Source organism: Euprymna scolopes, chromosome 13 (genome assembly GCF_053919585.1).
Source record: "Euprymna scolopes isolate OS-2025 chromosome 13, ASM5391958v1, whole genome shotgun sequence".
NCBI lineage: Eukaryota > Metazoa > Mollusca > Cephalopoda > Sepiida > Sepiolidae > Euprymna > Euprymna scolopes.
Window position 1 is genome coordinate 45,921,099 of NC_136494.1, and position 15,416 is coordinate 45,936,514.

A 15,416-nucleotide genomic window follows, 5' to 3' on the forward strand; every position below is an offset into this window, starting at 1 on the left:
AGGCATTTGCCATGGATCCCTGTACGGCCTACGAAACATTTGCCACTAGGAAGCTCATGCCAGGAGAAACCGTGGACATCTTCTTCGCGGAGCTGAAGAAACTTGCAGTTCTATTTGGCAATGGAGTGTCAGAGCAAACACTGGCGTATGCGTTTGTGGCCGGCCTTCCCACCCATGTTAAGCAACTGTTGAGGGCTTCCACCAGCATATCTGTAACGCCCATGGAACATTTGTTAGAATGCGCTCGAGCCATTATCAGAGATGAGGAGGACCTGAGGGAACCGGTTGTAATGATGGCGCAGGCAGCCAAGACTAATGCTGAAAAGAGTCCCAGTTTGAGACCCACGACCAATGGGAGATGTTTCTGCTGTGGCCAGCGAGGCCATATCGCAAGAAATTGTACTAACAAGGGGCGGGGGCGCCCGCGCTGTTTCCAATGTGGTAGCTATGGACATTTATCCCAAAATTGTGCGGGAAATGCATCAGGGGGCAGGACGTCAGCGCCGCCCTGTTCCCCGGACAAGATTTAATTGAGGCGCAACCGACAATAAATGTGTACATGGACCAAGTGCTTTGTTCAGCTCTTTTCGACTCCGGGTGCTCACACACCATCATGAGTGCCAAGTTGTGTCGAAACTGGACAAAGCAGAACATCAAAGTAACCACAATAGGTGGCAATACGCAAACTTGCTGTGGAGCCGGAACTGTCAAAGTCCACACAGACTCTGGTGTGGCCGCAAACATTAATGTGCTAGTGATGCGAGGGGATTTGCTGGGATTCGATGTACTGTTGGGATATGATGCTATTAAGGCACTGGGGGGAGTGGTTATCGGAAGAGATGGGACTGTGCGATTTTTGGAAACCCCAGTGTGTGCTGCAGTTCACATTGATTGGCCTGATATTAAGGTGGACTACGACCCTCACCAAAAAGCATGAACTGCATCGTGGAAGTGGACAGAAGGAAGGGCGCCAACCGAACTCAAGAATAGCATTGCAGAGTACTCAATACCCGACGAGGCCCGTAATGATTACGAGAAGGAACTTGAGGCATGGATCCAGGATGGATGGCTGATCCCCTACCCCAACAAGCTGGGACCACCCAAGGGTCTGTTTGGGTTAGACCCCCTGGAAACCGGTGCACCACCAAGTTCAAGCGAGGGCGAATATCTGGAGTGGTCAGCCAGCAGTCTGTCCTTGTTGATGGAACCCCACGCCATGTGCGCGATCTTCGCCCGGCTAGTGAAGTACATCCCACAACTACAGAGAGCGATGAATCATCAGATGATGAGCTGCTAATGAGTGAGGTCACTGAGCAAGAGAGTGGTAGTTGTAGTTCGTCTGATCAGGCAGGATCAGAACCAGAACCCCACGCAGAACCAGAACCAGAACCTGAATCCAAGAGTGTAAATACCACCCTTCGCAGAAGCCAATGACCTAAGAGGCCACCCCCAGAGTGCACTCTATGTGATCATCAGTTCAGGGGGGAGTGTAGTACTTACCAACACAACAAACGCCCTCGTGTTTGTGCCTTGTATAGGCATGCGCGACAACAAAACTTGGGTTTTTATAAGCGGAAGTCTCGAGGTTGTCAGGAATCTACAGGCACATGCGCAAGAGAAGGGATTGAGATAGTGGTATAAAGGCAGGTCGAGTGAGAAGGTTGTTGTTGTTGTTGTCATTGGACGTTACAGTGACGCGTGCGTTAGCAGGTGATTAAGAGGCGGTTTATTTTTTTGTGTCAAGTCACGCACCTCGGTGAAGGTCATATAAATCGTTCACCTCGGTGAAGGTGAAGGTCATAATTGTATTATCTTCCTAGGTTTAATTTCCATTACTTACTTGGTGGTCTAGCACTTAAATATACCAGATAGACCAAATGACAACATTTCCTACCAAAGCAGCCTTTTTTTAATCTAAGTTATTTGTACTTATCTCTCTCAATTAGTTGTTTAAAATCCATTTTTACCAAACCAGATTTATATTTTACTTTCATTAAAATTGATGTAATGGAATAACCTAACATCCCTTCATAGATGAAATGAACTATGGATATATTGACCCTCTCACATGACTGAGGCAGAAGGAAAAAAGACAGGAAGAGAATAAGAAAAAAAATGTCAAGTAACTCTTATATTACCTGTATTCCCTTGTAAATAAACCTCTTTGTCTTTCACCCATAACCCCGTGTTTCTTGCTGTATTCTTATTTAAAGTAAGGATATAACAAATGGCGATAGGATTCAATTCACAAAAAAGAAACTTTAAACCAAAAAGATATTGGAGAACGAATAGAAAAAATACTGCACAGAAAAATTCAACTACTGAAAAAGAAAAAAAGCTAAGACACACACAAAAAGTAAGTTATTTTTTTTTAAATTCAGTCTGTTACAATCCTACTGAAATAAAAAAAAAAAGAGAGAAATTGACATTTCACAAAGCATTGAAAAGAACAATTTTTCTCAGAATGGAAGAAAGTTGTCCATTTCAAATTTCTTTTGTTTCATCATCAGAAAAAAAATATGGCAAAAAAGAAGGTGTCAATTTCATGTGTGTAGCCCCCTCCAAAAACCTTGTCTACTAAAGAATGTTTTTTTTTGTTTGTGGTTTAAAAAAAAAAACTATTCAGTTAATTTATTTAATGCTTTGTGCAGGTACTGTTAACCTTTTGTTATATTACTGTTTTTAAAAAAAAAAAAAAAAAAAGAAAAAATTCTTCAACATGGAACAATTAGCCGAGTTTACAAAAACTATAAAATTAGCACTGGCGGCCCAACAAAGATAGATGGAATTTTTACAAAAAGAACAGTTAAAACAAAATGAAGTATTAAAAACAATAATGAAACGAAGAAAAAAAGGATTGTCGGTTCATTCCGGAAGGAATTGCAAATTCCCTGATAGAATTTTTATATGAACCAACTAATGGCTTAATGTTTCCAGCATTTTATCGTAGATATGAAAATATTTTTTCCAAGCGATGTCAGGCCTGATTGGATAAAGAAAAAATTATTTTACTGTTGCAAAAACTGGGTTCCCATGAAAATACCAAGTATACCAATTTTATACTCCCAAGGAAACCCGAAGATATTTCTTTTAAAGAGACTATAGAAATTTTATCGAACATTTTCGGGGAACGGGATAGCTTATTTTATATTCGTTATAGGTGTTTAAATCTAGGATTGTTTAAAAATTAATATATTGCAATATTTCTTTGGTATTATTGTAGATTAATACCTTCTTTTAACCCCCCTTTCCATCTGACCACCTCTCCAAAATATGTGATTTTACCTTTGTGTGAACACCTTGAAAAACTTTAATGAAAGATAAACAAGTATTATTTTAGAATTTAATTTAAAATGATTCCCCATTTTGAGCCATTCTAGCATTTTGGGGCGGTTAACCATTTTTTGTTTTCTCTAGGAGATAAATCATGCGTGCTTCTTTTTTTTTCTAAAGACGATTGTGTGGTTTTAAGAGTTTTTCTGATATTATGAGGGTGGGGAAGTTGCCACTCTGACTTTGGGTTAATGATAGAGCTAAGGGAAATTATGTGTGAACATCATGAAGAAACAAAACAAAAACAATTTTAGAATTTAGAGTGGAGGTTGGTTTCACATAAATTTAATGTAAAATTCACAATTTCGGGACCATTTTAGCTTTAGGACAGTTGACCAATTTATTTTTTTATGGGAGATAAATCGTGCACTTTTCTTTAAGGAAGGATGCGTTGTTTTTTTTTTTTTTGTTTTTTTTTTAGATATTTATATGTAGCTTACCGAGGAATTTTGTTTGGTGAGAAGCTTACTACTTAGACTTAGCATTATTTTAGAGCTAAAGGTTTTAGGAGGAGGCTTTCCACTCATATCTAGGGTTAGAGGTAGGATTAAGGGAGTTTTATTTTATTTTTTTAAGAGGGCATTTGGTAACTATATTTACGGTTAGTGGTTCATAATTATTGGCTTTTGAAAATATTATGCCTTAGATTTTGAACATCAAATTAATTTTAAATATGTGAACTTATATAAATAAGGAGTGTGAAACTTTACAAAAATTGCAACAAACAGACAAAAATAAATTTTATTTAAAACAAGTGATGTCACTAACAGAAAATGTGACGTTTGGAAAACTATTAAGTATTTTTTGCCCACCTATTTAAATATCAAAAAACACTTTTTGGTAAAGCTGACAAATCATTCATAAATTTTGAATAAATTTGGTTTTTATTTTCAATTAACATATGATTTCGTTAAACTTTCCAGTTTAAGACATTTTTTATATCTCTACCTGGACTTTGGGCCAAGATTAGTGTAGTATTCTGATGCTACACTTTGCCTTTCCTGTCCTCTGTCAGTGTAGAAATCCTTCATGACTGAAACAATTTTTGGTCCCCCAATTTATCGGAGAGAGATCTATGTTTTCAGTCGCATCTGTCTGTTAGTCTAGATGATTGCCAGATAACCATGCATTAGGTTTTCCTGAAATTTTGCCACAAATTGTATTTCATTAAAGAGATGTGCACAATAAAAAAAAAAAAATTTTACCGAAAATTCGCGTTGCGTCCCAGGGACTCAAAATAGGTAAAAAAAAAAAAATGGCTAAAAATGGCCAAAAATGACATGTTTTGCCCCCTAACTTTTTATTCATCAATTAGATTTTTCTGAAACTTGGTCAAAATGTGGAGCCCATTGTTCTTAATCAGTGTGGGTGACCCTGGCAAAATTCTGGTTCGCATCCCCGGAAACTTTTAGTGCTAAACTGTCCATTTTTATGGCTCTTTTTTTCATATTTCTCAACAAAAACTTGATATGTCTGACTATATAGTCAGTTTTCAAGGTGGTCAATTCAAATATACATGTGTTAAAGCCTGAAACTGCATCATTATCCATTTAACTTGGGATTCAGCATTCCCAGGGGCTCAAGAGGTCAAAAATGCCCCCAAACGGCCAAAAACAATAAAGAGAAAGCAGGTTACAACTTTTCTTTTAACAGATAAAAATAATAAAAAGATGGATTTATTTAACAGTAGGTGTCTGAAAAAAATGTTTTTTTCAAAATTTTTAATACTTGTCATGTTTTTTTTGTAACACAACAAAAAAGAGTTGTCAAAAAAGTTTTGGATACCCAAATCTATAAAAAGTGACATCTCTTCTAGTTAATTTCCAAATTTCCTGAAAAAATTCTTAACACAAATGCAGTACGACCATTTACAAATTGGGTGGGGTGGGGGGTATTATAAAATCTTACCAAAAACGCTGTTTTATGATAACATTTTTATCACTTTATTTGCTTAAAACATTTAAAATATATAATGTACATTATTATTTGTTAATTCATTTGAAAGGATATCCATTTCCAAAAAAAACGGTGGTATTTTGAGGACTTAAAGTGCTTTGGTTTTTAAAATATGCTGATTTTAGAAAACCCCTCCCCCACTGAGATTTGTGATTATCCAAAGCGTTTTATCGTTTGTGTGTATTGGTACTTGCTATGCCACTGATTTACCAATTCGATATATTGGACGCATTCTTTCTGAAAAAGAATATCAGTACATTTTGCAATGTTAAGGAACATCAGAGGTCTCTTGAGCTTAGATTTAATGCAGACAATTGGTAGGACAATACATTTCTATATTCTAGTTTTGATGTTTTAGCTGGACACACTTACAGAAAAAAATGTACATCAGTAGAACATAAACATATTTGGGGACTGCAGTATACTGATTTTTTTGTAATTTTGAAAAAAAAAATGTTTTGGTTATAACAATTTTTTTTATTTTCAAACTTCTGAAGAGGATTATTCTATTCACCATGTACGTGTTTTATAATATAGATCAAGCAGTATTTAGCAGAACAAATTTGAAACCGTGATTATCAAAAATTTCTATATTAAAATTTTTCAGTAAATGAACAGTTGTAAATATTTTGTAAAATGGATATATAAGGTGAACAGAACTCTCTTCAAAAGTTTGAAAAAATGTACTTTTCATCTTGTTACTAAACAAAAGAAATTTTATTAAAATATAAACGATCTAGATTTATTGGGCAACTAGAGGTGCCAAAATATTACCACATATAAAACAGTTTTCAAAATGGGTTGTCTGTCTATTAAATCAATCAAGCAACTCCACTCACCTCTAAGAACTTATAACCATAATAAATCAACTACACTGTTTATTTTTAACCTTTGTTAAAATTATTTTTCTTTTCTTCATTTCAGATAACTTTATACTTTATAGGCTATGCTGTATGTATTGTCATTGGTATTGTTTTTATTGTTGTCATGCCTATTGTTGGCTGCTGCTTGTGTTGCTGCCGTACCTGCTGCAACAAATGTGGAGGGAAACATCACAAGCATGACCCCAAGAACGCAAGATACAAGAGAAGATGCTATGTATCATTTTTGGTATTTTTCAATACCTTTATTTTGTAAGTGTTTATATTTTCTACTTTTAAAACAAGTACAACAAACTGAATAATTCAGTTTGTTGTACTTGTTTTCAGCATACTAATAATAGCTACTTGTTTTCAGCATACTAATAATAGCTACTTGTTTTACTCATTGACTTATTGTATTCAATGTCAATAAACTGTTTAAAAAAAGTGGGAATTTATTGTATAGTAGGATCTGACTTTAAGGATGAAGACTGCTATTGCTTCTTTTGATCAGCATCTTCTTTGGATCTTCTGTTTCCACGACTTTTGATCTTTTTCATCACCAATGATCAAGTAATACTTTTGTATCCAGAATGTATATAGTCCTTTATTACATTTTAGGGAACATTTTTCAAGCAGTGTTAAAGAGTAAGAGCAAAGGTTTCCCTATTCTTACCTCTTTTTCTTTTTTCCCCTCCTTTACTAACCCAGTCAGTAGGGTCAGAAATATGCTGACTGTTCCTCTACAGAAAGTAAAAGTCCCTCGATGGGGCCACATGTTGGCCAAGAGTGGGGACTTGTGATATTTTGGGATGGGATCTTGGTGGTTGAGCAAACCCTAATCTGGGTACAAAGAGGACCTGGCTTTACAACACATCACTTTGGCTCTTACCTGAGTTAGAAGGGTGGTTGGAGAGGCCTGATCTGATCAATCGGCTGGTCCTAATTCAGAAAACAAAATCAGCATCCACATAAACACAAGTATCAAAAAAAAGAAAAGAAAGTTCTCCAAACTACTGAATTAGAAAGTGGTGGTTCTAGGATCATATTATTGTCCTCCCCTGGCTGTTCTTGCTATTTTCTTGGGTAGTGAAACAAGGTGTGACCTGACTCCCATGCTGAGGTCAAGCAACTGACCTCTGATCGTCTTTGGAAACTGTGGCTCGTGATGTCTAGTCTGCCGGGAGCTCTCCACATGAATATTAAATGCCGCCGTGTCAGATTCCGCTGAAAGCAAACTGCGAAAATCGCATAGGCCAGAAAGAAAGAAGACAAACGAAATCAGGATTCTATCTATTAAAAATTTCACAAAAAATTAGTCTTTTTACATATATATACATGTTCAGTTCTTAAACATTTTAAATTCATAAATCTCTCTAGGCGGATGGAGAGGAGGGGGGGGTCAGGCTCTGGAGCTGGTTCCTCTTGAGGTTGGCACAAATCTCTCTCCAATCTGTTAAAAAAAAAACTAGGTGCTTGTTTTTATATTTAGATACGGGTTGGGGTGCGGTGGTCCATTCAACCAATCAAAACCAGCCACATTTCTGGGGAAACCCCAGATACATTTGCATGTGTGCACTTCACCAATATTACCAGTTTTGTAATCTGGGACCAAAAATGGCATCCGTTCACATGACCTCTGGGGTCAATCTCTGTCATTCAGAAAGCCATAGTCTGAAGGTGTTCTCCAGGCCAACAAGTACAATCTCGTTTCTATATTATTCTGACATTTCCTGTTATTGGATTTTTTAAAACAACAAAATATATATCTGACTTTTCAAACAATAAAACAGATATCTGACTTTGACAATAAAACAAAATATATATCTTCTAATTTAAGTATTTTTGATATCTGCTGTCGTTCTGGATTCAATTAAACTATCTTAGCATATTTTTACCTGGTCTTTCTTAGGTCCCAGGGGGGGGTCTCAACCTTCCTAATGGGGAGCAAATTGCTCCCTCAAGTCGATCATGTCATAATGGAAGAAAGAACAAATGCTTGTAGACCCCTTTAAATACAAGTATACCATTCTTGCATCTCTGTCTTATGAAGGTGAATGGGTTTTCCCCCATAAAAAAGAATGGAAACACTATACTAACAAACACTGACATAATAACTTTTAACACGCCAAAAGCCCCAAAAGAAATAATTAGTTATTCAATTGAAAAGGTAGAATTATTTATACCAAACCCCCTTAGATGCCAAAAATTTGAACGTCATGAGGATGTATGTTACAACCAACTAGTGTGTGGCAAATGTACTAAAAAAAAAAACCTGACCACAATACAAATGAATGTATAAATGCAAATGTGCAAACTGTGGAGAGAACCACTCAGCCTATGCAAGGAAAATTGTAGATAGATATATGGGGGACAAAAGTTATGCACAAATTACCAAAAAAAAAAGAAAAAGAAATCACAGAAAAAATGATAAATCTTATATAATCGTTGAAATATTAATGAACCTAGGTCTAAATGATTGGCAAAAAGTCATAACTGAAATAAAACCTACAATCACAGATACCAGAAATGTGAACACCTACCCTGAAATAAACCAAAACAAAGTTCAAATAAATCAAAACAAAAAACAATAACATCAAACAAAAATAGAACCTCTACTAACTTGGAAACAAAGAATCACCGGTCCAAGAAAAAATCAATAAAAAAGAGTATCAAACAAAGCAAGAACTAAAGCCTCTCAACATCACAATCACGATCAAAATCAAGAACTAAAACAACAATAGACACTGAAACCATGGCAGTTGACAGTTACATCAACAATTCTAAAACAATAAAAGGAAATATAAACCCTGGCTAATAAAATACTACAATTGAATTTATGAGGTCTAAAAATTAATATTGAAGAAATGATACTCCTCATTAAAACCCTTTTGTCCTGTAATAATAAACACACTTAAAACAAAATGACAGAATTAATACAAAACATTACTCAATATACAACTACATAAACAAAACAAACTCACAAATAAAAATATTCCACACAGCACAGTAAGCTTAAAAACAAACATGTAAACTATTGCAATGATCATAACACTACACAATAAATCTTTGCTCATCGATGGGAAACTTCAATAGTCATAATGAACTATGAGACAGTTAAAAAAAACAAAAAACAAAAAAAACAAAAGAGGCCAAATCATTGAAAAAATACTCAACCAGAACCAGTTGTTTACTCAATAACAAAGAACATTTACCTCTATCTAGCAACAGGAGCACTATCAGCAGTAGACCTAATATTACGTGATTCAACTATATACATGGACACTAGCTGGTAAACAAATGACGACGCATGTGGAAGTGATCACTTTCAAATTATACTAGAAAACAAGAACCTCAAATTAGAGGAAAAAATCCTCTCCATTGTTAATACCATCCTCAGCCAGGATGAGATCATAACCGCAGCTACATCACCTGATATTGAGAACAATTTTGTGAATAAAAGTGTATCTGCAATCTGTGTCAAGGAACATTTTGAGACGTTTTGTCTGACAAGCAAGACCCCAGAACAGCTGAGACTGAGTTCATACATGTTTGAATTACGTGTCCAGGAGAAGCAAGAAAAAACTTTTTAAATAATAGACTCTTCCAAGTACAGCTGGACAACATACTTTCTAGCCCAAAAGAACAAAACTGGATGTCCCCAAGAAAGCATCTTATCCGTCACCCTTTGCAACATAAAAATAATATCATAAAAAACATAGACCCAGGAATTAATCATGCTTTATACGTAGATGATCTACTCATATATTGGTGATCAAAATATTTTCCAACAGCAGAACGCAAACTCCAACTCTGCCTGAATAAGATAAATAAATGGGCCATAGAAAATGGATTCAAATTTTCAGAAGAGAAAACAAAATTCATACATTTTTGTAAGCTACGAAAGTTCCATTACAACCCCCGCCTTAAAACTGGATAACAATAATATCCCAATTGTTGACCAACACAACTACTTGGGCATCATATATGATAGGAAATTAACTTTCATGCCACACATAAAATACTTAAAAACAAAATATCACAAGACAACACAACTGATAAGTGTTGGTACACACTAACTGGGGTGCTAATAAAACTGCATTACTAAAACTATACCAATCCTTAATTATATCCAAACTTGACTATGGATGCTACCTATATGGAGCAGCCAGAAAATCATATTTGAAAGAAATAGATATGATACACCACCAAGGATTTAGATTAGCCTTTGGAGTTTTCAGAACCTCTCCAGCGGAAAGCCTATATATAGAGGCTAACGAACCCCCACTGACGCTAAAACAACAAAAACTAGCTCAGGGTTCACACAGGCTTTAAACGTCCTTGAATTTTAATATATTCACCTGTGGCAACATCAGTTTTGACAGCTTCACCTCCGTCGCTCAGTGCGTTTTGGCCACCGATTGGTGTGTGTGTGTGTGTGTGTGTGTGTGTGTGTGTGTGTGTGTGTGCATAGTCTCAACACGCAACATCCTCTCCATTTTCAAAAAAAAAATATTCACATTTTTTTCTCTGTCTCGGTGCTCTGAGTACTCATTGTGTTTTTTTGCAATTCAAACAGAATAACAAGTATTATACAAGGATAAATACAATAATGAAACTTCAATAATCAAAATCAGTATAAAATACATTTTACGAATCCATTGTTCCTTTGTCAATTAAAAATGTTTTTGTTTTTTTTTCACAAATCAACAGAACACAATTATAATACAAAATAACCAACAACAAACATTGTCCAACATTTAAAATCAATGCAAAATGCATTCCATGAGTCATTTCCCCTTTCACTATAACATGCACATATTTTTTTTCATTTACTTTTTTCCTGGATACATATTTTATTTTGTACATTTTTGCTTAAAAAACTGGTTTTTCTTTCCCCCCCTCGTAAACTGCATTCTCTGTACAAATTTCAATCCTTTACATATATTTTCGTTTAGTTACCATCTTATTAACTCGAGTCATTACAGTTTTATTATTTTTTTCAAGATTAAGTTTGTTTTTTTTCCTTTTGTTAAATGTTTGAATATGGGAAACACCCAGTGCATGGTGAAAACCATTTGATGGTAACCATATCATATTTTAAAAATTAACATTGGTAGATGACATTCCATGATTCTTGTGCTCGAGTTAATAAAACAAAAATTCATGTCTTTTTCATAATTTTTTTTCTTTCATAACTCATTCTGAAGGCTTTACATACTAGTTGAAATGGTTAGCTGAAATTATCTTCCAAAGTGTCACGCATGGAACAAACCCCAAAAAGGAATATTCTTTTTCTAAGGGATTTTATGGGATGGCAGGTGCTATAGCCCTCTTGAGGACCAGATCTTCTTAGTTCATCCTTATAAGCTTATAAGCAAGCTAGTTTTTTGTTGTTTTAGTGTCAGTAGAGGTTCGTTAGCCTCTATATATAGGCTTTCCACTGGAGAGGTTCTGAAAACTCCAAAGGCTAATCTAAATCCTTGGGGTATCATATCTAATTCTTTCATATATGATTTTCTGGCTGCTCCATAGCATCCATAGTCAAGTTTGGATATAATTAAGAATTGGTATAGTTTTAGTAATGTAGTTTTATTAGCACCCCAGTCAGTGTGTTGTCCATACATTCCATCAGTTGTGTTGTCTTGTGGCATTTTGTTTTTAAGTACTTTATGTGTGGTGTGAATGACAATTTCCTATCATATGCTGTATTGCCGGGTGGGGGGGGGTCTTCTTTGATCTCGTCTCTCCCTTTGAACTATACACACTCGTCCAACGTCTGACAACCCATCTTCTTACTATAAGACTTGTACATGGCAGCACAACCGCACTACCCACAATACAACCTACTATGATCCACACTGGGGGTCCAACATTCTCCTAACCCTAACCCGTCTCTGCCTATCTTACAATATCTAATAACGTGTGGATAGGGATCTCTTTCATACTTCTCAACTCATCGGGAATAGTGTCCACCAAAAAGTTTCGAAACCTGGTCATTATCGGAGACTACACTGCTGGAATAGTCATGTTCATTGGCATCAGTTGCAATTGCCCAACTCCCTCAAATCTGGAGTTGACGTTTACCTGCGCAGCCATCATCATATGTTTGCTATGAGTGACACTCCCTTTCTCTATTTGAATAGTGGCTATCAAGGCTTGCGCGACAATCATTCTCCAAACTTTATCCCCGTACAGTAAACTTCCTTTGTTGTCATCACTATCCAAAATCTTTGATCGATCCTTACTGCCATGGCGAATCTAGCATTGATTTGTACCATTACTCGACAGTTCTTTTCAATTTCTGCCAGATTACACCAGAATAGCGACATTTGCAAGACTCTCTGGAACTGGTGCTGTAGACTGGACTATTACTATGTAGTAATTTCCTTAGATCGACAAATGCTCAACACTCAATGAATTTAGTTATAGATCAAGACGGTTCACCAACAAGTGAACATCCAGGAAATATTTCCTCAGTTTGTCAATTATCATTTTGTACAGCCAATATCTGTGGGTAAGGACTTCTAGTTAGGAAACCTGTCTGGCCTTTCTGTTACATTCATCACCGAAGCAAAAATCCTCATCAGAATTGAGATGAGTTCGTTTATCTCTGTTGTCGCACACCTCACGCCTTGTCATGTATATGATTGATATTCTTCCACTACGAAAAAGTAGACCACAATTGGTAACAACGCACGTTGTGGTCTGCTGGACATCAACCTTTAGTCTTTGTATCTCTTCAGTAGTTGCTGACGTTCCTTAATATCCGCAAACTCTTTATGTTTCTAAGGAGGGCCTCGAAAGTTGCATCCCCCAGGAATTACTGTGGAAAATCCTCATTGGCTCCTGACTGAATATTTCTTATGCTTTCCTCCAGGAACCTGAAAGCCCGGTTGGATGGCGCTTGGAAGATTACATTCTGTAGCATTCTGCGGTCCAAGTTGCTAAAGGGAGTAATGCAAGTATTCACAGCATACAGTCCACCATCCTGGTACTGCATTCTTTTTCTAAGATGCTATAGTACATAAAACCTAATCAGTCAGATTGTCAGATTGCTACAAGTAATACACTATCTTGTCCATCACTATGAACGTTTTTTTTCCATTTTGGAAGATTTACCGTTCTTCGTCCACATCTTTAAATCTAAAATTTCCTTGTCTGTCTCATGTTCCCTAATTAAGTCTAAACCCAATAATATAGGACATTTGTGCGATACGGATGAGTCCTCATCCTTATGACGCAAACTCTTTCGGCTCAAAACAATACGAGTTAATTGCACTTACACAGTAATTTCTACCATCTATTTCTATTGGGAATTGTCATTGTCTCAGCTTGAATCCACCGCGCGTGACAAGATACACACAAACATTGTCCTTCTCCTTCAGGTACTGTATAGTTATAGTCGGCCATACTCAAAGCTCATGTCTATATTTTCCTATTCTGCATCGGTGAATTTAATAAATATTCTAGGCGTCTGGTCGGTAAGTAGCAAAAACTTACGAAACCCTCAACGTTTACCACTCACTAGCTACTGATACTCCACTAAGATTGCTAATGAAGCCACTGCTTATTTGCTCTATTTCATATTCTAATCCTTAATCATTTCTAAAACCTACATGAGCCATGCATGTATGCAGATGCTGGGGTTGTAACATAATTTTCTGTGCTAACCTAACTATTGATGAAATTAACAATACCACACCATTTTTTTCTTTAGATCAAATAAACTCAAATCATTGAAAAGAGCATAAAAAATAAAAAAAATAATTTTAGTTTTTTTTAAATCGGCCCATTAGAACTGGAGTTATGACCATTCAAAATATCAAAAAATGTGTGGTTCACTGGACATTTTGCCGTAAGTTTTCAAATGCATATAAACTTGTGACTGAAAATGGTAGGAAATTCGCATAATTTACAGACTATCCCATCTTTAAAAAGCTGTATCTTCAGATCTTTTTAAGATATTATGATGAAATTTTGAATATATCATAGTATCATGAAGGTTCAATTGGCTTTATTTATGAACATCTCACTGGGTAACTTATGGACTAATTAGCATATTTCAGTTTCATTTTAACAGCCTTAAGTAGAAAAATCATAAAAACAGCTAATAAAAATGTTAAGTAAGGCTTTATCATAATATGAAGTATTATTTTGATGGACATTATCATTTGTTATTATCACATCATGAAAAATCCAAGATGGCAATTAGGAAATCCAAAATGGCCATCACGATTCAAAGAAATTATTAACAAAATATGGCTTGTAGCATATCAAATTAAAGGAAATTTTGTACAGATCAGAATTATGTTTTCAAGTACATTAAACTAATTAGCATAATTAAGTTTCATTTTAATGACTTTAAGTAAAAACATCATAAAAAACAGTTTAAAAAAGGGAGGTAAAACTTTATCATGTGAAATATTATTCTGATGGACTTTATCATTTGTCATCATTACACCGTGAAAAATCCAAGATGGCAACCAGGAAATCTAAGATGGCCACTGCGACACGATTCGAAGAAATTTGTTAGTAAAATATGGCATATGAAATGAAAGGAAATTTTGTACAGATTACACTTATGTTTTCAAGTTCATTAAACTAATTAGGATAATTAAATTTCACTTTAACGGCTTTAAGTTACCGTGACAATTATCAGGTGAATTTCTACCACTATTTTGTATAATTTTTTTTATTTTTAAGTCATTGTCGAGACTTCAAGAGACATTGCAACCATTTTTTCTTGTTCTCATGAATGCTCGACACTGCTTGTCTTTTGAACAGAATAAACATTTGGAACACCAAAAATTTATCCAGTTGGGTAGAAGAGTAACATGCCTTTGGTAACATTTGTTATATATTTGTTTTTTGAACACTTTTTTATCCTCTGTGGATTGTAAAACAACCACATTAAAGAATAAGACTATATCTGTGCCTAAATCAAAACGTGGATTCCATGAACAAAGCTTCTTTCTTAGAACTGCACGCCTGTGGAACTCTGTTCCGTCTGCCTGCTTCTCACCGGACTACAACTTGGATGTCTTCAAGTTCAACATTAACAAATTCCTAATGAACCGCCCCCTTAAGTAAACACTTCATCAAATCTCCACACTAACGTAATGTACTTGCAATAATCCTTATCCCTGAGTGGCTTCCGGGCCTTGATAAGTGGTGATCACTGTGTAAAAAAAAAAAAATGTATCATAGGCATGATAAGCTATTCTTTTACTTAACTGGATTAGTGGATTGTGTGTTTTAACTCAT

The 15,416-nt window shown here is 35.5% G+C and overlaps 1 protein-coding gene across 6 annotated transcripts in view; it reads left to right on the forward strand.

The window, feature by feature from the left end:
* The window catches only part of LOC145292005 (prominin-1-like), a gene marked incomplete at its 5' end in the record, with an annotated part of 563,543 nt that overhangs the window by 1,537 nt on the left and 546,590 nt on the right, over nt 1-15,416 (forward strand). For all 6 annotated transcript variants that reach the window (XM_080137986.1, XM_080137989.1, XM_080137988.1 and 3 more), the window contains 1 exon segment: nt 6,214-6,422. In XM_080137986.1, coding sequence (XP_079994112.1) covers nt 6,214-6,422 — 209 coding nt within the window.